This window comes from Vipera berus (assembly GCF_964194415.1).
Source record: "Vipera berus genome assembly, chromosome: 12".
NCBI lineage: Eukaryota > Metazoa > Chordata > Lepidosauria > Squamata > Viperidae > Vipera > Vipera berus.
The window spans coordinates 5,287,363-5,313,183 of NC_138215.1; the positions used below are offsets into that span (position 1 = coordinate 5,287,363).

The 25,821-nt window shown below is 44.1% G+C and overlaps 1 protein-coding gene across 2 annotated transcripts; it reads right to left on the reverse strand.

The window, feature by feature from the left end:
- SYNM (synemin) lies at positions 1-24,933 on the reverse strand. 2 transcript variants are annotated; one of them, XM_081337566.1, is made up of 4 exons: positions 24,066-24,933; positions 16,678-16,802; positions 6,796-6,869; positions 1-4,994 (listed from the first exon to the last, which is right to left on the reverse strand). In XM_081337566.1, the coding sequence occupies exons 1-4, from the start codon at positions 24,837-24,839 to the stop codon at positions 1,201-1,203; spliced, it is 4,767 nt and encodes a 1,588-aa protein (XP_081193692.1). In that variant the 5' UTR covers positions 24,840-24,933; the 3' UTR covers positions 1-1,200. The 2 variants fall into 2 exon arrangements, with proteins under 2 accessions (XP_081193692.1, XP_081193693.1); XM_081337567.1 differs by lacking the exons at positions 16,678-16,802; positions 24,066-24,933 and adding an exon at positions 11,797-11,936.
- Positions 24,934-25,821: the final 888 nt, after the last annotated feature.

Sequence of the window (25,821 nt, forward strand, 5' to 3'; positions counted from 1 at the left end):
TAGGGACTTGCTCTGGCAGCTTTAATTAAAGCACAACAGGTTAATTGAGCAACTGAAGATTTTCCCATGCTCCTTAACTCATCAAATATGGAAATGCATAAACGTGAGAATCTAAATCCTTACAAACTGGCATTATTAGTAAAATATCCTCATTGCACCCTTCACTTTGCAACAAGAGTGTAGAGTGTGAGAATGTGTGTTTGTCTCTATGTGTGTGTTTGTGTGTGCGAGTGTGTGTTTGTGTGTGCGTGTGAGAAAGAGAGAGGAGGGGGAGAGGGAGAGCACAAACAGCAATGAACGTAAAAGGCCAATGATCTGACATGATATAAAACGAGTCTCATTTGTTCCTGTTTGGTCACTTACTTTTGAAAAAGGTAGCTGAGTAAGAGTTTAGAATGAGATTTATCTGGGAAATCAGGGACACGTGTTTGCTAATAGAGTACACAGCTTAGACATGTTGTCTATAAACTGCAATCATTACAAGCCTGTCTTTATTCCTTAGATTGTTAATACAGGCAGTCCTTGACTTAGCAACCATTCATTCAATAAGAGTTTTGGAATTACACCAGCACTGAAAAAACGGGATTTAACACTTAGGACAGTTGTATGACCTGTGATCTCGGGATCACAATCTGCGCTCTTCCCAGCAAGCTTCCAACAAGCAAAATCAATGGAAGAAGCTAGATTCACTTAATATCAAACCACAGTAGAAACGGTTGTAAAAATGTTGTCCATAATGCTTCACTTAACCACCACTCCACTTAACGGAGAATTTTCTAGTCCTAATTGTGGTTGTAAGTCAAGGATGATCTGTATGTTTATTCTGGGCAATCCAGGTGAGTCAGTATGATATTGATTGAAATGATCAGGCTTTTGTCATATATATTTTTTAAAAAATGGCTACGCTTCTTAAATTGGGCAAAAATGGTATTTTCGTACATTCACTTAAATCCTTTTTCAAATAGAAACAAGGAAACTACCAAAAGAAATCTCTTTGAGAGTCCACAGCATCTGTAAAATGAAATCTAACATAATTTAAGCAAAGAATACTGCTAAAATATTATTGTATCAGAAAATTTACGTTCCAAGTCCTCAGTTCCTTGTTAAGGGCAAAAGGAAGAGAAATCCCAAGGCTTAAAACTCAATGATGCAGCAATGAAGCTTCTAGGCTTTAAAAACAAATCTTGGAAATTTTACTGTTTAAAACCAGGGTCCCTCCTCCTCCTCCTCCTCCCCCCCCTCGTTTTCATTCAAGTAGAGGAGAGCAATTTTCTTTTCATCCGAAACCACTGATCGTTGGTCAACTATTCTTTGCAGTTGCACCGTTTGATCAAACATGGACTCCTCTAACTTCTGTTCACCTTCTGGGTCTTTCCAAGCCTCTTCCATGCTGCCTTCAAGCTGGCCGTTGCCTGCCTCTTTCCTACTTGATGCAACTATGGTAGCTTGTGGTTCTCTCCCAGCCATTTTGCTTATGTCCATGTGGAAGGTAAACGATGCTTCTTTCTGTCCTAGTTTGACTTGTCCAACAGATCTACTGTTTTCTGATGGGCCATCTGTGGGGGGAAACTCCATACCGCTGAAGGGTTGAGCATCCAGGCCATGGAGCCCCTGCCCAATCTGAATGTGATGTGTTGATCTGTTGGTCTCTGCAGGACTTATTTTTCCCCAGGTGTCTTCTTTGGAAGAAAGAGCTCCTGGAGATTGCAAAACAAAATCTTGGGACATGATGTCATGGCTCTGGACTTCTTTCTGCCCTAATTTAACATGATGTACTGACCCTTCAGAAGAGAACATCTGCCCCAATTCACTAACCTTCTGGTGCTGTTCAGAAATGGGCTCTGTAAAAACAACTTGTTCACTTACAAATTCCTTCGGACTTAATTTAATATGTCTGATTGTAGTGTTAACATCCAGCACCTTCTCCTCACCAAGCTTGACTGAAGCATCATCTGATGTCTTGGTGAAGGAACCTTGATAAATGTTTTGGTCAGATGTTGGTGTGTCCTTCTGTCCTAATGTAATCTTTTTTACTGTTTCTTCAGACAGATCATAGTCTCCAGTGGGAAAAGGCACTCCGTATATTTTTCGTTCAATATGTATTTCTTTGGGATCTATTTGAATGTGTCTGATCGATGTGCTGATTGCTGTGGGATCTTCCATCTTGGAAAAGATATCCCTGCTATTATCTGATGTCAAGTCTGAAGCTGATCCCTCAAAAGTGACCTCTTCAACAATTTGTTTTGAATCCAATGTGATATGCTTGGAGGAGCTAATATCGCTTGAAACCTGGGTCTGAGTAGAATTTTCAGGATAACTCACTTCTTCAGATGTATAAATAGGACTTCTGTAAATTATTGTTTCTCTGGTTTCCATTGTTTCAGGACTCAGCTTCACTGACTTCATGAATTGACCTGCATCTGCTGGTACTCCTGTTGTAAAGTCCGTTGTTCCAAACTCTAATGTTTCAGAAATAGGACCTTCATAAAAAACATGTTCAGACTTGCGAATTTCAGTTGGACCAATTACAACATGCCTGATGCGTCTGTTGATATCAAATGACTCCTTAGAAGGATAGGCGTCTTCTCTCTTACTGGTTTCTTCTGTGGTCCAAAGTGTGGAGGAAACATCTGCTTGATGTTTTTCATCCTGCCAGGTTTCTGGTTCTTGTATGTATCGATCAAAGCCACCTTCCTTTGGTGACTGCTTGGGAAATTTTATCTGCTTGGTCACAGCTTCATCAAGCAATTCTGTACTCAACTGATCAGAGTCTATTGTCTGGGATAAATTAACTTCAGCAACAATAGTAAATAATCCCTCTTTTTCGGGATGCTCTACTTTTTTAATATCTACTTCCAAGGTACTAGAATCAGCTTTGTCCTCTTTTGTGAGTTCACCGAGTTCTTGTTTTACGAGTTCTGGAAGAGTTGCTTCCAATTTTCCTAGTGCCTCTTTCAACTGATGTTTAGGGTCCTTTGCCTGTTGAGAAAAAACCTCCTTTATTGACTCCTGAAATTCATGTGGGATTTTAATCTCTTTCTTAATAACTACAGATTCAGTATGGGCCACCTCTTCTTTTGGGGATTCTGCCTTTGAAATAAAGGGCCCGACATCTGCGCCAATTACTTGATAAATCAATTCTGGTGAAGCCATGCTTTCCTTTATGTTGGTTTGAGACCCTTCCAGAAATTCATCTTGCCAAGCATATTTGACAATTGATTCTTCTTCAAAATGGATTTGACCATAGGTGGAACTTTCTCCTTCCACATATCCAAATGGGTATTCATCTGGAGTGGAAACAAAATACTTTTCTTCATCCACTACCTCATCCCCCTCAGATACTTCTTCCACATGAGGCACAATCTCATCAGTTGGTTTTTCCTTAAGGTCTCCAGCGACACTTGTGGTCGCTTTCTCTTTATCACTATAATATGGATGTTCTCTCAAATTGAGTGATGCATCTTCTGCTTCTTCTACTTCGAATGGTGTTGAAAACTCCACCTTTTCATCAACTATAGTTGCAGGCTCTTCAATTATTTTAACTTTAATAGTCCTCTTGACCTTGTCTTCCATTCCTTTCATCCCAGCATTAATTATACCTTCTATGACATTTTCATCTAAACTTCCTTTAGTATCATCCAATACTTTTTTAATATCTTTCTCTAAGAAACTTCCCAATTCAGACTTAGACATGTCAAGTCCATCTCTTTGAACTGTGGACTCTATGCTGATCTTGGTTTTCACTTTTCCATCTTCAGAAATGTCTTTCTTTTCAAAGGAAGTTATTTTAGCTTCAGGAGGAAGTCCTTCCTCTGAAGACTTTTGTACAAAACCTTTAAGGATGTCAGAAACAATGTTCTCTGCCATACTCTCAGTGAGCGAAGTATCTATTTTAGAATTCTCTTCTTTGCTTACATTATCTTGAATCATTTCATTGCTGAGTTTAAATTCAGTTCCACTTTTTGATTTTTCTGGAGAGGTTTTGAGGTCTTGTAGTGTGTTGTGATTCTTCTTTAGGATTTTGCCATCAGTATGTCCTGAATGAACAGGGATTTCAAGAGGTTCTTGGCTTCTGGAGGAGATGCTCACAATTTTCTCCCTTCCAAATGTTGCTGTGATTTCTGGATTCTTTCTTTCTTCTGCCTCCACTGCCTCCACCTGTTCCTCCCATCTTCTAGAAGGCCTCTTATCTTTCATTAATTTCTCTTCTGTTGTCTTATCTTTAAAGATACCGTGTTCCACTGTATCCTCTTTGTTAGCCAGACTTTCCTCAATTTCAACTTTCTTTTGAACCTTTTTTTCTAACCCATTCAATTTCTCGCCATTCTTCGCGGCAGAACCTGTTGCTTCTTGGGTCACCTTTTCCTTCTGCTCAACTCCTTCTACCAAAAGGTCTTTTTCCTCTTTTCCTGGTTTGCCCTCTTGGATTAGTTTATTAATCTGACCCCAAATCCCTTCCCTCGTCTCATACTGACTTCCTTTAGAAGAAGAGGTTGAGCTGGGAGACAGAGGCGAAGAGACAATCACTGTTGCCCTGATGCCTTCAGAACTCATTGGCCTCTTCATTTGCTTCTGAAGGATGGTAGACTCTTTTAAAGCAGACGCCATACTTCCCATTTCGGGGGTCTTCCTTTCGGGCGCCGGTGGTCTTGGCTGACCGTCTCCTTCTCTGCTCATCCGATAAGGCGACATAAAGCTTTGCCTTTCTCTCTGTCCTATCAGGCTTCTTTCGTGAGTCACGTACCTTTTGGCGGCAGTCGAAGGGTGCTGTCCCAACCCAAAGAGTTCCTTTGGTAGCCCTTTTTTCTCAGGGAAAACGGTTTGCTTTGCAGCACTTCCTGTCTTGGATGAAGAAACCACCGAACGGCTAATATTTGTTTGTGGGAATTTATATCTTAGGTCAACATTTGGAATTGCGGGAAGAGCTCTCTTCCCTTTGTCCTGTTGATAAGAGGAGTATCGGTTGCTGTATTCGTAACGCAGTTTTCGGTCATCTGCCAGGAGAGAAATGAAAATGGCTGTTAATACCATGTAATCAATTCATTAATTTTCACAATTAATATTTATTTATATTTATTAAGTTCATAAAAGGTAAAAGTTAACGGTTCCCCTGCACATGCATGCTAGTCATTTCCGACTCTAGGGGCCGGTGCTCATCTCCGTTTCAAAGCCAAAGAGCCAGTGCTTGTCCGAGGATGTCTCCGTGGTCATGTGGCCGGCATGACTAGACGCCAAAGGGGCATGGAACGCTGTTACCTTCCCACCGTAGTGGTCCCTATTTTTCTACTTGCATTTTTACATGCTTTCGAACTGCTAGATTGGCAGAAGCTGGGACGAGTAACAGGTGCTCACTCTGCTACGTGGCACTCGGGATTCGACCCGCCAAACTGCCGACCTTCTGATCAACAAGCTCAGCGTCCTAACCCACTGAGCCACCGTGTCCCTTGTATTAAGTTCATATCCCACTTTTATTATTTTCACGAATAACTCAAGGCAGCAAACATATCCAACACCTCTTCCTCCTCCTGTTTTCCCCACAACAGCCCTGTGAGGTGAGTTGGGCAGAGAGAGAGTTACTGGCTCAAATTCCACAGCTGGCTAAGGCGGAACTAGAATTCTCAGTCTCCTGGTGACTGGCCCAAATCACCCAACCAACTTTCATGGCTATGGCGGAACTAGAATTCTCAGTCTCCTGTGAGTAGCTGAAAGTCACTCAGCTAGCTTTCATGGCTAAGGCCGAAGTAGGACTCACAGTCTTCTGATAATTGGTCTAAAGCCACTCAGCTGACTTTCATAGCTAAGGCAGGAGTTGAACTCTCAGTCTCCAGCTTTCTAGGCTGGTGCTCTAACCACTAGTCAACACTGCAATAGACTTTTGACTTAACTCTAATCATAGTCCTAACCTATGAAAAATAAAACCAATTTGCTACCAATTCTATTCATTTTTGCATTTCTTTGCAAAACAAGGGATGACAATTTGGACTATATGGTTTTATAACTGGTTCAGTTATTATATTCTTTATTATGATACATTGCCAGACTAAATGAGATTTGTCCTGACAAACAAGCAAATTATTATTATTATTTTATTGATCAAATCTATATGCCGCCCACCTCACTCTGAAAAGCGACAAATGATATGTCTGTGCACAAAATGAAATGCAAACCCATGGGACATATTCAGTGTGTAATTATTACAAGAAATTTACAAGGAAGCCATAATATTCTTTTCTACAAAATAAAGTTCATGCATGATTTTAATTTCTTTCAATCAGCTTTCAATCAGCACAACTATACTTGCGCTACATTTTATGTAGACCAAATATAACAATAACTTTTATCAATTGCTACGATCTTTTCTTATTTTGCAGGATGGATCCTACAATTCTTCGTACAGTTAGTCCTCGGTTTATGGTCACAATTGGGATCAGAATTTCCATTAATAAGCAAGGTGGTTAAATAAGCTGGACTTGATTTTTTTTTTTTTTTTGCTACTGTGGTTAAGGAAATCACTGCAGTTGTTACGTGAACCACATGGTTGCTAAGAAAATCCAGCTTCCCCATTGACTTTGCATGTCTGGAGCAGCTGATTTTACAACCTGGGGCAAAACTCACTTAACCACTGTCTTGCTTAATAGCGGAAAAGTTGGGCTTAGTTGTGGCCGTAAGATGAGGACTACTTGTATACGGTGTATCTAATTATGCAGGGTCCATATAGTTTGGAGCAAAACAGGAATGGATGTTGATCCATCCCTTCTGCTTTTAAATGCATTTATACATTTTCATATTTCGTACCTTGGGGTAATTTTCTTCCATGTTCTTCATTCCACATGAGAATCCATTGACTACTCTCTCCTTCGAGCAAAGCTCTGCCGTACAGAAAAACAAAAGTGAATTAATACCAAATTAAAATGTGTATGTCCAGTGTAGTATTTCTCAATCAGAAATAGGAACATGACCCAAGCAACTATCCTGGCAGTGTCTACGAAGATTCTCAGCCATCCAGGTCATGGTTGTCCCAAAGGTGCTTTTTCAACTGGACTTTCTTGTTTTCCTTTGAAGATGTTTCGCTTCTCCTCCAAGAAGCTTCTTCATCTCAGTTCCAAGAAGGCTCCACACCAATTTGCACCACTCAGGTGACCTTGAGGACACAGGTGAACCTCCAACCTCAAGGTGCTGGTGATGACATACAAAGCCCTACATGGCGTGGGTCCGGATTACCTATGGGAGCACCTACTGCCGGCGTCAACTTCCCTCCGTCCTGTACGTTCCCACAGAGAGGGCCTCCTCAGGGTACCACCGGTCAGAGAATGTCGGCTGGTGACCCCCAGGGGGAGAGCATTCTCGGTGGGTGCGCCAATCCTTTGGAACCGCTTACCAGCTGAACTACGGATGGCCCCCGACCTTCGCTCCTTCCGGCGTGATCTAAAAACTTATCTATTCGAACAAGCCGGCCTGGCCTGATGGGTTTGGGTTTTAACGTTAACTAACCTACTACATTGGGCACAATCATTTACTTTAAATCTTGTATCCTGTATTCTTATTTTTATTGCCCTGTACACCGCCCTGAGTCCTTCGGGAGAAGGGCGGTATATAAATCAAATAAATAAATAAATAAATAAATAAACTACTCTCAAAAAAGAAGGCAAATGACCAGCTGTCTGAAAGCAGTATAAATCCTCCCATTCCCCACCATCCAGTCAGAGCTGAAGAAGCTTCTTGGATGAGTAGTGAAACGTCTTCAAAGAAAACCAAGAAAGTCCAGTTGCCTCTTGAAAAAGCATCTTTGGGACATCCTGGCAGCGTTTCTCAACCTTGACCATTTTAATTCTGGGAGCTGAAGTCCACCCATCTTAAAGTGCCTGAGTTTTGGTAGCACTGATCCAGTGCAACATCCACTTTCTTTAATTTTCGCAGTAATGTTTATGAAAGCAAGAATGCTGAGAGCTCATATTTCTCTTCATATTTCTACACTTTCTATCTAACATAAAAAATATTCATCTCTTTTCCCTTTGGGAAATTAATTTTTCTGCCTGTCCCATGGACAAAATCAGCCTTGATTAACTTTAACCAAGGTCTCTAAGTAACTTTGGCTAATCACATTTTTAAACTGATTTAAATCAAGAACATTCAAGTTAAATCTTTCACACTATAGCCTTTGCAGATATTACATGTCTACCTACTGACTGAATTAACATGGCATGTAGCTGAAATTCAGTCTTCTATGTTCAATTTTTTTTTAACAGAATTGAAAAGATAGGAGAATTTTGCATACCGGGAAAATATCATTGAAAAAGAAGATTGAATACTGAATGCAAATTAAGCTTCATGTCATTATTGCAAACGCAGGTAGTCTTTGACTTAAGACAATTATTGAGACCAGAATTTCCAATAATAAGAAGGTGGTTAAGTAAGTTTTGCCTCTTTTTACGACCATTTTTGCGTAAAGGAAATCGTCGTAAAGGACAAGAAATAATTGATGGAAACTAATCAAGGAGAGAAGCAACCGAGAACTTGGAAGAAATCTCCTGAGATTTAGAACAATTAATCAATGGAACAACCTGCCTCCAGAAGTTGTGAATGCTCCAACACTGCAAGTTTTTAAGAAGAGACTCGACAGCCATTTGTCTGAAATGGTATAGGGTCTCCTGCCTGAGCAGGGGGTTGGACTAGAAGACCTCCAAGGTCCCTTCCAACTCTGTTATTCTATTCTATTCTATTCTATTCTATTCTATTCTATTCTATTCTATTCTATTCTATTCTATTCTATTCTATTCTATTCTATTCTATTCTATTCTATTCTATTCTCTGCAATTTTTAAGTGACTCACACAGCTGTTAAAAGAATCCAGCTTCCCCTATTGACTTATTGGAAACCAGCATGGAAGAATGCAAATGGTAATCATATGACCCTGGGACATTGCAATTGTCATAAATACATCCAAAGCTTCATCACTTGACTGTAGGGAATCATAAGTGTGAGCACTGGTCATAAGTCACTTTTTTCAGTGCCGTTGGGACTTCAATCGGTTGCTAAACAAAGGAGGACTACGGTATAGGAATTGATACATGAATTCTATGGAAGGCTTCCTGTTGAATATACTGCATCTTCAAAATAGGTGTAAGACAGGGGTGTCAAACTCAATTTCATTGAGGGCCGCATCAGCACTGTGGTTGCTCTCAGGGGGCCGGGTGGGTGTGGCCAGGGTGGGCGTGGCCTACTGGGTGGGCGTGGCTAGAGTGCTTATGGCCTACTGGGTGGGCGTGGCCAGCTCTACATCGTTCGCATCAAGGGTGCCTATGGGGGCCTGGGCAGGAGTGGGACAGATCTGAGGGTCTCTGGCAGGAGGAGGGTCTCTGGGCCAGGGCCAAGGCAGTGGGGGCCGTTCCCTCACTGTTTCCAGGATGGCTTCACGGGCCGCATGAAACCACTTCGTGGGCCGGATCCGGCCCCCGGGCCTTGTGTTTGACATGTCTGGTGTAAGAGATGACCAGGCTGAGCCGGAGGGAGGGGTCAAATGCATCATCAGTCATGAGTCCCTGCGTGCCCACAAGAGATCTAAGTCCAGCCCATCTTCAATGCCCTTCTTATCTCCCGCTCATTTCCCTTGACCATTAGTTGGTCAGATTCTTGTAGAGCGCTTAAGCTTGCAATAAATCTTTATACCCATTTGAACTGCCTGGACCTCCTGATTTCCCTGGCGCTTGGCAGTAGGATTGGAAAAAGTCATCGGATGTTTCCAGCAATAATCGGTAATATTAAATGAGAAATTTCAATAGATCTAATTCACCCTAAGGCAGCTGCCCGTATTGTTAGGATATCTTTTTTCAGTATCATTGCTAACTGACAATTGGCTCATACTCTAAAAACAGAATTTTTAAAAAATGTATCCTTTGAATTTTTAAAATTATATTATGGATAGATATAAAAAGATGTTTAAGGTACAATAAATCAACCTGCCAAACTGACTGCTGGTAAAAAAATCTCTCCCGTAAGAAATACTAAAGTTAGAACTATAGCAATATGGACATTCTCCTGCAGCTGCTAGTAAATGCTGGGCTCATAAAGGCAACAAGTATAATGTTTTAAACTGTGTAATCTCTCAAAACAACATTTTCAGCTTCCCTGCCAAATGTTTTGAGCAGATAATGCAGGATGGCTATCTACGTGCGCTCTATAAGGAGTTCATTTGGAAGCGCTTGATAGCTAAGATTCCTGGAAAGCAATAAGAAAGTTAAGTCAGTTGCCTTTAAAAACCCACCATATTGAAACACCGAGGAAGTCTTGTTCTATTCGTTCTGAGTTATAAAACAATAATGCAGCCAAGGAATTTCATAGCTTGGTAATCAGTGTAAACATTGCTACGTGAATTGAAATGTCCCATAAGTAAAATACAGGGGAAGTAAATAAATGAATGGATATAATTCTGTGTTGAAGACAGGGATTAATTTTATTTGTCCTCTGCAAATATATATACGTGTATTATGGTGTACTTATTTTTTAAAGAGTTGTATCTTAACTTTTTAAAGAAATTATTTATTTAGAAGCATTGGGATCATGGAAAGTAGCTGTTTATTCTGTTTCAGTCAGTCTGCATCTGATATGAGAAGTGAGTCAAGGACTGTGACAAACTACTACCAGGCTTATAAAAATATTTGAAATGGTTTGCTTAGGAAGATGTAGAATGTGGAGCAGATGTGATCTCTGTTGCTCTAGAATCAGCGAATGAAAATTGCAGGGAAGCAGCATTGGATTAAATGTTAGGAGCAAATTCTCAGTATTAAAAAAAAGGCCAATAATGAAACAACGTCCTGAACAATAAATCTTAACTCTCTGGACATGATTCTGTATGTACAAAGTTACTTACAACAGAAGCTTGCAAACTTGACAGGACCAAGTAGGTTGATTTACTATAGACAAGACAGAAGTTGCATACGCACTGATCTACCAAAGTTAAAACACAGAAATGAATTTATATGATTGTTTCCTGCAGGGTTTAAATTCTAGGCCTTTTCCTCCTGGCTTTCTAGTTAAGACATAATTTCTGTTCTTTTCACAAGTTTGAGAAAATTACCCGTGTAGACATAACCTTGGGAAAAACTACCTATGTAATGTAGACGTAACCATTTTATCCGCCCTGGGAATCATTAAGTCTTGCCTTGGACCAGCTCATATTTGAGATGTGATGGATTTCTCTCTCACTGGAGAGAAATTTTACAGAATTTACAGAATAACTGAGTTGAAAGGTCTTCTAGTCTAGTCCACCCCCCCACTCAGGCAGGAAACCCTATACCATTTCGGACAAAAGGCTGTCCAGTCTCTTCTTAAAAACTTCCAGTGTTGGAGCATTCACCACTTCTGGAGGCAGGTGGTTCCACTGGCTAATTGTTCTCACTCTCAGGAAGTTTCTCCTTAGTTCTGGGTTGCTTCTCTCCTTGGTTAGTTTCCATCCGTTGCTTCTTGTCCTGCCTTCGGGAGCTTTGGAGAATAGGTTGAGCCCGCCTCTTATTGTTTCTTTGAACAAAGATTGGGCAGATATCCGTGCCAAGATACTTTATTTCTGTGAATTCGGCAGGGTTAACAAGTAAAATGAAAGTTTTAACAAACTGATTCTGAAACTCCATTTCTCCTTATCTTTGTGCTTTTCTTCTCAAACTACAAGTGGGAGCCCTTACGATATTTCCAAATAACCTACAAGGTTTGGAATAAGCTCATTTAAGAGTCTGTGTTTCTGTTTTTTTCATTCACATCTTGATATTACTTTTTCCCATCTGGGAGGATAAAGAGAAAACTTACAATTTTTTTTCTTTCTCCTTGGTGGAGCAGTGGGCTGATGCCTCCTTAAGTAACACCAGCTGCCTGCAATTAGTGCAGGTTCGAGTCCCACCAGGCTCCAGGTTGACTCAGCCTTTCATCCTTCCTAGGTAGGTAAAATGAGGACCCAGATTGTTGGGGGCAATAAGCTGACTTTGTAATAATGCCGCTTGGGGGGGGCGAAAGCCCTAATAAGCAGGCATATACATAGAATGAAGGCTACTGCTAAGCACATTTGATTTGTGCTTAGATTGTAAGCCGCCCTGAGTCTTCGGAGAAGGGCGGGATATAAATGGGATTAAAATAAATAAATAAATAAAACTGCAGCATATTCCCATTTCTCTGTGTAAGAATTACCCTCCAGAAAAATAAATCTGAAGGTCTTCTCTAACCCCTCCCTAACTGAAGTCCCTGAAAACCTTCACTTGTGAAGACAGAAAGTAGGAATGCAGGAAGTTTTAACTAATGACTGTTGGCTACTGATAAGACAACAGTTTGCACGGTTTCCAGAGCAACACAGAAGTCACTAAAAATAAATCCCAAGCTGAGCATTCCCTGTATCTGGCAAAAAGAGAGCCAAGTATACATATCTTTAAAAGCGAGATGTCACAGCATGACTGCTAGGAACAAGCCATGCATTAACATGAAATAGTGTAAATAAAAACCATTTGACACACACAGAAAGGACAAAGGGAACAGCAAGGGCTGATTGCTTCCGATCTGTCTTTGGTCCAATATATGAAATGAACAGTTTTGAGGTTCGTAATCTTGGAGAAAAGCACAAAGAAATCAGCAACGGCTTGAGATGGCTTGATTCTGAACCGTAATCTAATTTTGTGGGTTGTATAAGACAGAGCCCAAGGAACAGCAACAAGATGATAAGGGGTTTGGAGGCAAAACCGTAAGATACAACAGTCGTGGGAACTAGGCATGTGTAGCTTAATGAAGAGAAGGGCTAGGGTTGACTTGATAGCAATCTTCCAATATTTGAGGGCCTGTCATGAAAAAGAAAAAGAAAAAGAAAAAGAAAAAGAAAAAGAAAAAGAAAAAGAAAAAAAGAAAAAGAAAAAGAAAAAAAAAGAAAAAGAAAAAGAAAGGGACGCGGTGGCTCAGTGGGTTAGGACGCTGAGCTTGTCGATCAGAAGGTCGGCAGTTTGGCAGGTAAAATCCCGAGTGCCATGTAACAGAGTGAGCGCCTGTTACTCGTCCCAGCTTCTGCCAACCTAGCAGTTCGAAAGCACGTAAAAATGCAAGTAGAAAAATAGGGACCACTACGGTGGGAAGGTAACAGCGTTCCGTGCGCCTCTGGCGTCTAGTCATGCCGGCCACATGACCACGGAGACGTCCTCGGACAAGCGCTGGCTCTTCGGCTTTGAAACGGAGATGAGCACCGGCCCCTAGAGTCAGAAACGAGTAGCACGTATGTGCGGGGGAACCTTTACCTTTATCTTTTTTACATGAAAAAGAGGGAGACAACTTATTCTCCAAAAAATCGGAAGGCAAGACAAGAAGTTAACGGACAGAAGCTTATCAAAGAGAGATTCAACCTAAAACTAAGGAAATTTTTTTCTGATAGTGAGAACAATTAATCAGTGGAACAGCTTGCCTCCAGAAATTGTGGGTGCTCCATCACTGGAGGTTTTCAAGAAGAGACTGGACAGCCATTTGTCCAGAAAGCTCAAGCAGGGGATCAGATTAGAAGACCTCCAAGGTCCCTTCCAATCTTATTATTCTATGTTCTAAGTGCCAAATTAATTAAAAGCCCTGTAAAGAGACCATTCGTTGAGAATGACCCTCTTCTACACAATAACACAAATCATCAGCAGGATGAATACCTCAAAGAAAAGTTGAAGAACTTGATCTCAGAACAAGTGGTCCTCAACTTACAGCCTTTGGTTTAATGACCACTGGAAGGTACAGGGGCACTGAAAAAGTGGCTTAGGACCATTTTTCACACTTAGCGACTGTTGCACCATCCCCATGGTCACATGATCCAAATTCAGATGCTTGGCCACTGGCATGTATCTATGACGGTTTGTGTGTCTTGGGGCCATGGGATCCCCTTTTCCAACCTTCTGATAAGCAAAGTCAACGGGGAAGCTAAATCCACTTAACAACCCTGTTACTAGCTTAACAACTGCAGCGGTTCGCTCAACAGCTGTGGCAAGAAATGGGGCAAAACTCACTTAACAAATGTCTCGCTTAGCAACAGAATTTGGGGCTCAATTGTAGTGTCTTGAAGTGTCCTTTAGCCTCTTGTTCTTTTTTTCTTCACCAATGAGGTTTGGCTGTTTAGTTCAACTCATTTTGGAATAGAATAGAATAGAATAGAATAGAATAGAATAGAATAGAATAGAATAGAATAGAATAGAATAGAATAGAATAGAATAGAATAGAATAGAAAATATGGAATGGAATGGAATGGAATGGAATGGAATGGAATGGAATAGAATAGAATAGAAAATACGGAATGGAATGGAATGGAATGGAATGGAATAGAATAGAATAGAATAGAATAGAATAGAATAGAATAGAATAGAATAGAATAGAATAGAATAGAATAGAATAGAATAGAATAGAAAATATGGGAATGGAATGGAATGGAATGGAATAGGATAGGATAGGATAGGATAGGATAGGATAGGATAGGATAGGATAGGATAGGATAGGATAGGATAGGATAGGATAGGATAGGATAGGATAGAATAGAAAATATGGAATGGAATGGAATGGAATGGAATAGAATAGAATAGAAAATATGGAATGGAATGGAATGGAATGGAATGGAATGGAATGGAATGGAATGGAATAGGATAGGATAGGATAGGATAGGATAGGATAGGATAGGATAGGATAGGATAGGATAGGATCTGGAAGGGACCTTGGAGGTCTTCTGGCCCCCTGCTCAAGCAGGAGAACCTGTCCTATAGTATTTCAGACAAGTGACTGTCCAGCCTCTTCTTAAAAGCCTCCAGTGATGGAGCGCCCACAATTTCTGGAGGCAACTTCTGTTCCACTAGTTAATTGTCCTCACTGTCAGGAAGTTTCTCCTTAATTCCAGGTTGCTTCTCTCTTTGTCTCAACTGCCTCTTATGTGCTTTGAACATGAGTTTTACCACTACTGGCAGGCAAAAAGGGAACAAGAACTAAATTCTAGGCTCCACTTGTTTTGTTCCCTGTGATGTAATCTGTAATGCTGCAATTTATCCTTCTGGAAAAGTGAAAGTGATCCAGAGCTGCATCCAGGTTCTTTCGGAAGGATTAATTGTATTATGAAGTCACTGGGAAACACCCAGTAGAGGAATTCATTCAATTCAAAGTTATGATTCGAACAAGAAGAAGCATTAGAACTCTTACCCAAAGGAAACATGGAAACATTTTATTGGCTGCTTCAAAGGGAGCAGAGATTCTTTTACGATGCCTTTTTTTATACTTGAATGTTTGCAGAAATTATGCTAGATGTAGCGCATAGCAAAAGTAAATCTGGCATCTTAACATGATAAAGTAGGTTTCGGAATTTTTTTTCTTTCATTAGTCATGCTAAAAAATAACCCCTTCAGTTGGGTCAAATTTGATTGGCAAATCAACTTTAACTAGAAATATCATAATGTCAAAATATCATATAATATAAAATATCAAAATATCATACATGGGGCTGGCCTTGAAAAGTATCCAGAAGTTTCAACAGATTCAAAATGCAGCAGCCTGCATGGTTTTGTGCAGGCCCAGATGCGCAGCGCACATGGGTCATCTCTCCTGTAGGGAGCTGCATTGGCTGCAGATTTGCACCCGGGTCCAATTCAAGATGCTGGTTGTCACCTTCCAAGCCCTACATGGCCTGAGATGAGGTTATTTGAAGGACCATCTTTTCCTGATCACATCTATCTGACCCACCAGAGTGGGGAGGTAGGAAAAGTTATGGGTCCCGCCCCATCTAGCGCAGGGGTCTTCACACTTGGCCGATTTAAGACTTGTGGACTTCAATTCCCAGAATTCCTCAGCCAGCCATGCTGAGGAACCATGACGCCATGCTTTGGCTAATGGTTCTGGGGACCCCAGAAAGGGACAGAGCCCATCAAAGGGCTCATTTGATTATTCAGGGGGTGGAGCTGGGTTTATTGCTTTTTATTTGGTTTTATATTGAGTTTTTATCTTTGTTAAGCCCCCCAGAGTTACTGAGTTGGGTGACCGCAGACCTTTTCTTACATAAACCCTGAATTAATGTACAGACAGCATGAAATTCTGTTTTCCAGACTTTGATCACCAAATGATATGTAGCACAACTAAAGTTTCGAGATAACTGAGGCTTTGGGAGGGCCTAACTTGGGTCTATATGTTCTCCAGAAAAGACCAAACCAACCCTTTCAACATCTTTACCACCATTAATATATCTAAAGATACACATGGCCAAATACTTCTCAATCTTCACCCCTGACCGAAACTAAATTTCCCCATCCAAATTACCACAGTCCCAGAATTACTTAGATTAGCATTCGTATTGTCGCCTGCACCTCAGGAGTCTTTTTCTAAATTGCTTTCCAGCTTATTCTTAATGATAAGACATTTCGTTACTCATCAAGGGTTTTTATCTTCCCTTCAAATTCTGCAGAAATTTCATTCCAGCAGGAATCTCAAAAACGTTTTCTGGAATTTGGCCTAGCCCTAGTGCAGGGGTAGGCAACCTCGGCTCTTTTGAAGTCCATGAGTCATAAAAGAGCCGAGGTTGCCTACCCCTGCACTAGGAATTCTGGGAGTTGAAGTCCATGAGTCATAAAAGAGCTGAGGTTGCCTACCCCTGCCCTACTGTAATATGAGGATAAGGCTTCTCTTGTGTCTTCCTGCAGGATAAAATATATATTTTACCTGTAAGTTGCAATTTCAAGGCTGAGGGCAGCTTTCACTTGCAGGAGTTCATGGTAATCCTTCAGGAATTCTGCAATGGACAAGGTTAAGTAGTTCTTCTCATCTTCAAGGGCTTCAATTATCATCTAGACCAAAACACAGAAATAATCACGATGGTTGGCTGGTTCAGGTAGTCCTCAGGTTACAACCACAATTGAGCCCCAAATTTATGTTGCTAAATGAAACGTTTGTTAAGTGAGTTCTGCCCCCATTTTACGACCTATAGTTAAGTGGATCATTGCAGTTGTTAATTTAGTATCACGCTTCTTAAGCGAATCTAGCTTCCTCATTGACTTTGCTTGTCAGAAGGCGGCAAAAGGGGATCATGTGACCCCGAGACACTGCGACCGTCGTAAGTACGAGCCAGTCGGCAAGCGTCTGAATTTTGATCACGTGACCAAGGGGATGCTGCAACAGACGTCAGTGCGATAAACGGTCATCAGTCATTGGTTTCGTTGCCATTGTAACTTCGAACGGTCACCAAACAAATGATTGTAAATCGAGATACGCTCACGGGATCAAAAGCCCACCTTTACCAGGGCTTGGCTTGCAGGGGGGGGGGCTTTCCACACTGGAGCTTTAAGCTGCTTGACCCCTGTGCATAAGCTACCTGGAAACAATTCTTTATAGAGATTTGCAGATTTCAATACTTTCTTCCACCATGATAGCCAGCTAGTCAGTTGTTTGATCACAAACTGTAATCAGTTGATCCCACCAGGTTCTTTATATCAGGGCTTTTCAACCTTTTCACCCATTGTACCACTTTTAGGATATGGCAACATCCGAGGACCACCAGTCGCCTAGCAAGGTGTCAAAAACTGGATGACCAAAAAAAAAAAAAGGAAAAAAGTGATGAAGCACAGGTAGTCCTCGACTTACAACAGTTCGCTTAGTGACTGTTTGAAGTTACAATGGCCCTGAAAAAAGTGCCCCCCAAGCCACAGCCGAGCAAGACACCTGCCTGCCCGCCCGGCGGCGCTCTTCCTCCTGTCCGAAGTTTTCATTGTTGTGAGCATTTCTGTTGAGGATTGGCAGCAGGGAAGGGGGGGGGATGTTTGGTTTTTATTCCCCCTCCCCTCTGCTGGGTGGTTGCAGCAGGTTTTGGTCACTTCCCATGACCCTGGGACACTGTGAGCATCATAAATATGAATCAGTTGCCAAGCATCTGAATGTTAATCACAAGACCCTGGAGATGCTGCAACATTCCAGCTAATTGGCGTTTCCTCTGGGCTCAGAAGCGCCAGGATCAGTGCCGAGCTCCAGCTGGAGCCTGACGCTGATCCTGGTGCTTCCGCTGAACCCTGTCAGCACTGAAGAAGTGCCGATCCTGGCGCTTCTGCTGAGCCCTGACAGCCCTGCAGCTCCAGCCGTCTCTCGCTCAGGCTTGTGTGGTGCTGCCACTGGTTTAGCTCATTCCCCTCCCCCGCTACTTTTCTAGGATGGTCGCGTACCACCTGCCAGGTGCCAATGTACCACAGGTGGTACCCATACCACTGGTTGAAAAGCCCTGCTTTACATCTCCCACCCATTCCCCAAAAGTGAATATCATCCATCTATCTATCTATCTATCTATCTATCTATCTATCTATCTATCTATCTATCTATCTATCTATCTATCTATCCATTCCTCCCTCCCTCCCTCCCTCCCTCCCTCCCTCTTTCTCTAACAGCTGCCTCTTAAGTGCCACAGATAATACCGGATGCTGAATAGAATTCTGTCAATTTCCTAATCCTTTTCAATTTAAACCATTTGATTCCACCACCCCATGTTTGTTCAGCTAGTCCTGGGGTGGGCCAGGCCGACTCAGGAATTCTGGGATTTGAAGTCCACAGCGTGGAAAGAGGGCTTAGATACACACCCCTGAGCTAGTCAGTTTCCCTGGCATGATTCGGTTCCTGGTGTTGGTGTTTTTTTAATTCCACATTATTTCAACTTGGAAGAATGCTCAAACAGGGTGGGTGGGTGGGTGGGAGGAGGAGCAGATTACAAAATTACGGAAGCCCTGGCAAAATCCTGCCGTCGGGCTGGCTCCCTCCTCTGCAGGGCTCTACCTGGCGGATGGCTGGTGAAGTGAAAAGCCAAGTCAGGGAAGGAAAAGTCATCGTGTTGCCTGCAACAACTGGCACGTTCGTAAATCAACACCGTTCAGTAGTGACTTGGAAAGTCACCACAGAGGGCAGGGCAGGAAGCGGCAGGAGGGCTGGCTAACATCTTGCCAACCTTTTGCTGACAAGAGAAGGGCACCTAGTGCTTTAACTCAAGAGTAGGGCAAGTGTTTTGGCTCCATTACGACTGTTGAAAAGGCTGAGACAGCTCAGCCAGGCAAATACCGAGGGGAGAGATAATGCAAGTCTTAAAATATCTCCCGGCAGTGAGAGAAAGACAGACAGGATTGCAACCATCTGCAACCTGCCAGGGCACCTACAGAAAAGGCATTCCGACAATCCAAACCAATATAATTCTGCCTCTTCCCATCGCAGCTGGGTTCTCAGACTCGGCCGTTCCTTTTGCTCATCGTCCTTGTTTAGCAAGCGCCTCATTGAGTGACCATTCCTAGTTCTGAGAGCGCTGAAAAGGTGGCTTTACGACTAATCTTTGTATTTTGCAACCTTTGCAGACTTGGAAAGCTGAAGTCAGATGGTAAGCACAGTTGCGGTTTCACTTAGTGACTGCTTCTCTTAAATGACCGAGTTCCCAGTACCAAAACTGTGGTCGCTAAATGACGATGATCTGTGTTAGTACTTAGAAATGGGAGTGAAAGTATCGTTCGCTTTTTAAAGTTCTTTCAGTTCATTTAAGTTCGAGAACTCGTTAAGTTCATAGTTTCTTAGAATATACAGTAAGAGGGTTGGAAGGGACCTTGGAGGTCCTCTAGTCCAGGGGTGTCAAACTGCCGGCCCGCAGGCCAGACGCGTCACGACAAAACCGCGCCCACCCCATTGCCGGCAATGGGGGAAAAGCTGCGATACGTTGCGCGACGTCACGAGTTTGACATGTCTGCTCTAGTCCAACTCTAGACCTATAACATTTCAGACCGATGGCTGTCCAGTCTCTTCTTAAGAACCTCCAATGATGGAGCACCCACAACTTCTGAAGGCAGAAGTTGTTCCCCTGTTTCCTCAGGAAATCTCTCCTTAGTTCTAGCTTTGGTGGAGCGGTGGGCTAATGCCTCCTTAAGTAACACCAGCTGCCTGCAGTTAGTGCAGGTTCGCATCCCACCAGGCTCAAGGTTGACTCAGCCTTCCAGATTGTTGGGGGCAATTAAGCTGACTTTGTAATAATGCCACTTGGGTGTGTGTGTGTGAAAGCCCTAATAAGCAGGCATATACATAGAATGAAGGCTACTGCTAAGCTTGTAAGCCGCCCTGAGTCTTCGGAGAAGGGCGGGATATAAATGGGATTAAAATAAAAAATAAAATAAAGCTTTCATCTCTCTTTAATCCACCTGTTACTTTTTGTCCTGCCTTCAGGTGCTTTGGAGAATAGGCAGTTATCACGTCCCTCCTTCTCTTCATTAAACTCAACATACCCAATTCCTGCAAATTGTTCTTCCTATGTTTTAGCCTCCAGTCCCCTAATCATCTTCGTTGCTCTTCTCTGCACTCTTTCCAGAATCTGAACACCTTTTTTAAAAATCAGTTTTGCGACCAAAACTGGATGCAATATTCCAAGTGTGGTCTTACCAAGGCCTTATAAAGGGGTACTAACGCTTTTCGTGCTCTTGATGCTATCCCTCTTTTGATGCAGCCTAGGACTGCATTGGCTTTTTAGGCAGCTGCAGCACACTGCTTGGCTTCATTCTTCATTAATGGGAACAAAGTGTTTTCCACTGGAAATTGAGATAAAGAGCTGCATTAATTAACTTTCACCTAACACTGAGCTTGTCGATCAGAATGTTGGCAGTTTGGCGGGTCGAATCCCGAGTGCCGCGTAACAGAGTGAGCGCCTGTTACTCATCCCAGCTTCTGCCAACCTAGCAGTTCGAAAGCACGTAAAAATGCAAGTAGAAAAATAGGGACCGCTACGGTGGGAAGGTAACAGAGTTCCGTGCGCCTTTGGCGTCTAGTCATACCGGCCACATGACCACGGAGACGTCCTCGGACAAGCGCTGGCTCTTCGGCTTTGAAACGGAGATGAGCATCGGCCCCTAGAGTCAGAAACGACTAGCACGCATGTGCGGGGGAACCTTTACCTTTACCTTTAAGCCTTAATAAAACCGGCAGCCACAGGAGAGAAAAGGCCCTAATCGCTATAGTAAGAATATCATAAAGGTTGTTTTGCAGCAGTTTCGTCCTTCCTTAAAAGGTGAAGAAAAAGTTCAGAGCAAGTTGCCTTCGATTACAAAATCATAGAGGCCATTCAAGGTGACTGATGGCCTGGAATTCAAAATAAAGCAAAGATGTTCTTATTGTAATTCATTTCCAAACTGTGCTGCCAAAAAAGCATGACGATGGCCATTAGCTTAATGGTAGTAAAACAGGAGAGCCAAATTTCAGCAGATGAATTTATGGCTTTTCAGCAGAATCCAGAGGCATACTGTATAACCCTGAATGCCAAAGGTTTGGGAACGGCAAGAAAGATCCCTCTTACTTTTCTGCTCTCCTCCTCTGGGGGTTTGTCAGAGGCACTTAGTGGCACAGCAGAATGTAAATAAATGGAACTTTGATGCACCTCATGAGACTTTCCATACGCACAATTGTGTTATCTCAAATGTAACAAGAGATCAAAACGTATTCAACTGATTGCAACTGAGGACATGCAGACGTCAGGATCAGTGACCCTTCCAGCTACCACATGTAGACCCTGTTGGATATAGTGGTGAAGGTGTTGAACCTTAGGCATGAAAGCTGGTTGGATGATTTGGGGCCAATCACCAGGTGATGGTGAATTCCAGTCCTACCTTAGGCATGAAAGCCGGCTGGGTGATTTGGGGCCAATCACCAGGCGATGGTGAATTCTAGTCCCACCTCAGGCATGAAAGCAAGCTGGGTGACTTTGGGCCAATCACCAGGAGATGGAAAGTTCTAGTCCTGCCTCAGGCATGAAAGCCGGTTGGGTGATTTGGGGCCAATCACCAGGCGATGGTGAATTCTAGTCCCACCTCAGGCATGAAAGCAAGCTGGGTGACTTTGGGCCAATCACCAGGAGATGGAAAGTTCTAGTCCTGCCTCAGGCATGAAAGCCGGTTGGGTGATTTGTGGCCAATCACCAGGCGATGGTGAATTCTAGTCCTACCATAGGCATGAAAGCCGGCTGGGTGGCTTTGGGCCAATCCCTCTCTCTCAGCCCAGGGTGCTTGTGGAAAAATAGAACTTGTCCCCTTGAGTTGGACAAAATAAAGCTGAGGTACAAATCTTTAAGAGAGCAGCTAGCAAAGAGTAATAAATATTGCAGGATCCAAGCTGGGTCAAGAGCAGAGGTCTCGTCTTCCAAGCTTTTAGACTGGTACAGAAGCCCATCTTCAAGTAACTTCTCTCTAGCCTAGCCCACCCAGGTTGGATCCTGCAATATTATCCTGGGACACATAGATTTGCCTTCATTCGTGTAATAAATATGCTGCTTATCCAGGCCACCCCAGAGATATATTTATTACACTTTCCCAGCTGCTTTTTCACTCAATGGCACAGGTGTCATGACACCTGTCTCTTCACACCGAGTCCAACCGGCTTTCTGTGTAAAAAAAAAAAATAGCTGGTTGCCATTCCATCTGAGCATTTTATAGTCTTTCACTGGAGCCAAAATCTCTGCAGAATAATCATGGCAAGCTGCCCTTGGTGAAATTCAAACCTGGCCAAGCTATTTTCAACAGGGGAGGGTAGAAAGAGTGATATGTCTTAATTTCTCTCTTCCAGAGAGAACATTTTGTCCTGGGCGTGGACAGGGGAAGCCAAAATGTGAGCCATCCAATCATTTTGGTTTGTTTCGTGGGGATAAAATGGAATAACTTTCCAGGCTGAATTTAATTCCTTACCCAAAAAGTGAATCCTCATTGCAGTTTACATTTTAAGGGCTGAAAAGAACATGTTTTAAAATCTGTCCAGAAACTTTCACCTACAGGGGTAGGCAACCTTGGCTCTTTTATGACTCGTGGACTTCAACTCCCAGAATTCCTGAGCCAGCATGGCTCTGCTTGGAAACCTCTCCCTTTCCCCTCAGCATGGCTGGCTCAGGAATTCTGGGAGTTGAAGTCCACGAGTCATAAAAGAGCCAAGGTTGCCTACCCCTGGTCAAGCGGTAGGGGGTCAAGGGGCAGCATGGGCCTGGGTCTCTTGGGGGTGGAGTGTTTAATGGATGGACAACTGGCAGAAAAGATCTTACTGGTGAAACTGTGTTGGCCTTCTTCCCATTTCAGCAAACCTATACTGAGTACAGATAGAACCATTTGTTTAGCGACCGTTCGGAGTTACAACAGCACTGACAAAATTGAATCACGGTAAGTTTTCACATTTACGGTCACTGCACCCTCCCCATAGTCACATGACCAGTTGGCAACTGACTCATGTTTATGACAGTTGCTGTGTCTCGGGGTCATGTGATCCCCTTTGGCGACTTTCTGACCGGGAAATTCAATGGGGAAGCCGGATTCACTTAAGAACCGTGTTGCTAACTTAACGACTGCAACGATTCACTTAACAAATCTGGCAAGAAAGGTTGGAAAATGGAGCCAAACTCACTTAACAACTGTCTCACTTAGCAACAGAAACGTTGGGCTCAATTGTAGCCATAAGTCGAGGACTGCCTGTACTGACAAAGGCCACACCTATGAGGAAGCATGTCAAAGCATAAACTCTCTCTTGCTTTATTGAGGGCCTTGGTTAAACTATTGGTGGGGAAAACGGCTTTGAGGGCAAATTACTCCATCTGCCGGTTCTCTTGAGCTGAAATGTGGGAATAATATTGACCTGTCTGGTCAGGTGATTGTAAATGTTCCTGGGATTATATATATGCGATGGCACGAAAGCATAAGAGGAAAACTAAATTAATCAGTGGAATTGTTTGCCTCCAGAAGTTGTGAACCTTCAGCCACTGGAGGTTTTCAAGGATAGATTGGACAGCTGTTTGTCTGGAATGGTGTTGGGTCCCCTGCCTTAAGCAGAGGGCTGGACTAGAAGACCTCCGAGATCCCTTCCCAGTATGTTATTCTCTTATTCTGTCTAGTACCGCTAGTTCAGATCGCTTTGGGTCTGGCAAAGGAAAGCAAAACGGGCAAGTCCGCAAAAGGAAGGCGAGTCATCTTTTCCTACCGATGTTTTTAAAAAAGAAAAACTTGGAACAGGCCAAGGGACTTTTCGGACGACCCAACCAGCTTCAGCCCCCGCATCTGGGCATGCCTGCCCGACGGCCTCACCTGGTACTCGGCCAGCTCGGCGCCGTGGCGCTCCTGCTGCGCCAGCCGCTCCTCTTCCAGCCGCTCGCCCAGCGCGCAAAGCTCCCGGCAGCGGCGCCACAGCTCCTGGAGGCGGCGGTGGCTCTCCTGGCTCTGGGCGCGCAGCTTGCGCAGCTCCTGGTGGCCGAGGCGGCCCTCCAGCTCCTGCAACGCCCGCAGCTCGGCCTCGTAGCGCTCCAGGCTCTGCGCGCAGCTCCAGCGCAGCTCCAGCGCGTAGTCGGCTTCCAGCCGCCGCCCATCCACGCGCCCAGCCCGGAGGACGCGCGGGCCAGGCAGCAGCGCGGCCGGGCGCTGCTTGCGCGCTTCCCGCAGCCGCTCGCGTTCGCCCAGCAGCTGCTCCAGCAGCGCTTCCAGGGCGGCGCAGTCGGCCCGCAATCCCGCCAGCCGCTGCTGCTGCTGGGCCAGCTCGGGCTCCAGGCGGCGGCGGCGGCGCAGCTCCCCGGCTTGCGCGCTCAGCCTCTCCAAGCGCTCCCGCTCTTGGCGCAGCGCTTCCCGCTCCAACTCGGCTTCGCCTTTAGCCCGGCTCAGCTCGGCCACCACCCGGCGCAGCTCGGCCACCTCCTGCTCCGTCTCCAGCCAGCGGCAGGCGCGCCCTTCCCGGCCGCGCAAGGCCACCAGCTCCTGCGCCAAGAGCCGGTTCTCCTGCTCCAAGTCCCGCACCCGCCGCACGTAGAGCTCCAGGCGGGCGTTGAGCTCCCGCAGCTCGCTCTGCTCGTCCCATTCGTCCCGCTGCATGGCCGCCGGTCGGCTCCCTTCTCCCAGCCCGGTCCGAGGGTCTCCTCCGAGGCGCACCGACGGCTCTTGCTTGGCACCCCGGCAGCTGCTCGGGCGTTTTGGAAACGGGACGGGACGGAGGGTGGGGAGAGAGACGGGCAGAGGCGGCGGCCAAGCAGCGGCCTCTGCTGGCGGTTTTCGCTCCTGGGGAGGCCTCTAAGCGGGACCCACCCAAAGTCTCCTTCCTTCCAGAATTTGGCGTGGGCGGGGGGAGGGGGGGGAGAAGAGACTGGACAGTCACTTGTCTGAAATGTGATAGGATCAGAATAGAGCTGGAAGGGACCTTGGAGGTCTTCTAGTCCAACCCCCTGCTCAGACAAGTGGCTCTCCAGTCTCTTCTTAAAAGCCTCCAGTGATGAAGCACCCACCACGGCTGAAGGCCAGCTGTTCCACTGGTTGATTGTCCTCACTGTCAGGAAGTTTCTCCTTAATTCCAGGTTGCTTCTCTCTTGGATCAGTTTCCATCCTTTGCTTCTTGTCCTGCCTTCAGGTGCTTTGGAGAATAAGTTGAACCCCCTCTTCTTTGTGGCAGCCCCTCAAATACTGGAACACTGCTATCATGCCCCCACCTCCGGTCCTTTTTTTTCTCTAGACTAGCCAAACCCAGATCCTGCAGTCGACTCACCCTGGCCAACTTGCCACAGGACAACTGACCGCAGGACAATTTAATGTGGGATCTTCTGCTTGAGGAGGGGGCTGGACTAGAAGACCTCCAAGGTCCCTTCCAGTTCTCTTCTGATTCTGATTCTATACTACCTTCTGTGCCCAGCTACAAAAAAGGAATGGCCAAAAATTTCTGAACCGAAAGGCAGGAAACCCACATTTGGACAAGACGTTGGATGGAGTTTCCACTCCTTAATAGTTTCTTTGTGAATGTATTTCAGTATTATGTGTTCTATTAATTTTATCTGTATAACGTATGGGTAATCCTCAACAACCGTTC

Excerpts from the sequence above, each read along its gene's own strand:
- SYNM (XM_081337566.1), bottom strand. The coding sequence starts at position 24,839 with ATGCAGCGGGACGAATGGGACGAGCAGAGCGAGCTGCGGGAGCTCAAC. Across the intron at positions 6,870-16,677 it reads CTTGAAATTGCAACTTACAG|AGCTTTGCTCGAAGGAGAGA; the intron begins GTAAAATATATA and ends TCTGTACGGCAG. Across the intron at positions 4,995-6,795 it reads TGGAAGAAAATTACCCCAAG|ATGACCGAAAACTGCGTTAC; the intron begins GTACGAAATATG and ends CTCTCCTGGCAG.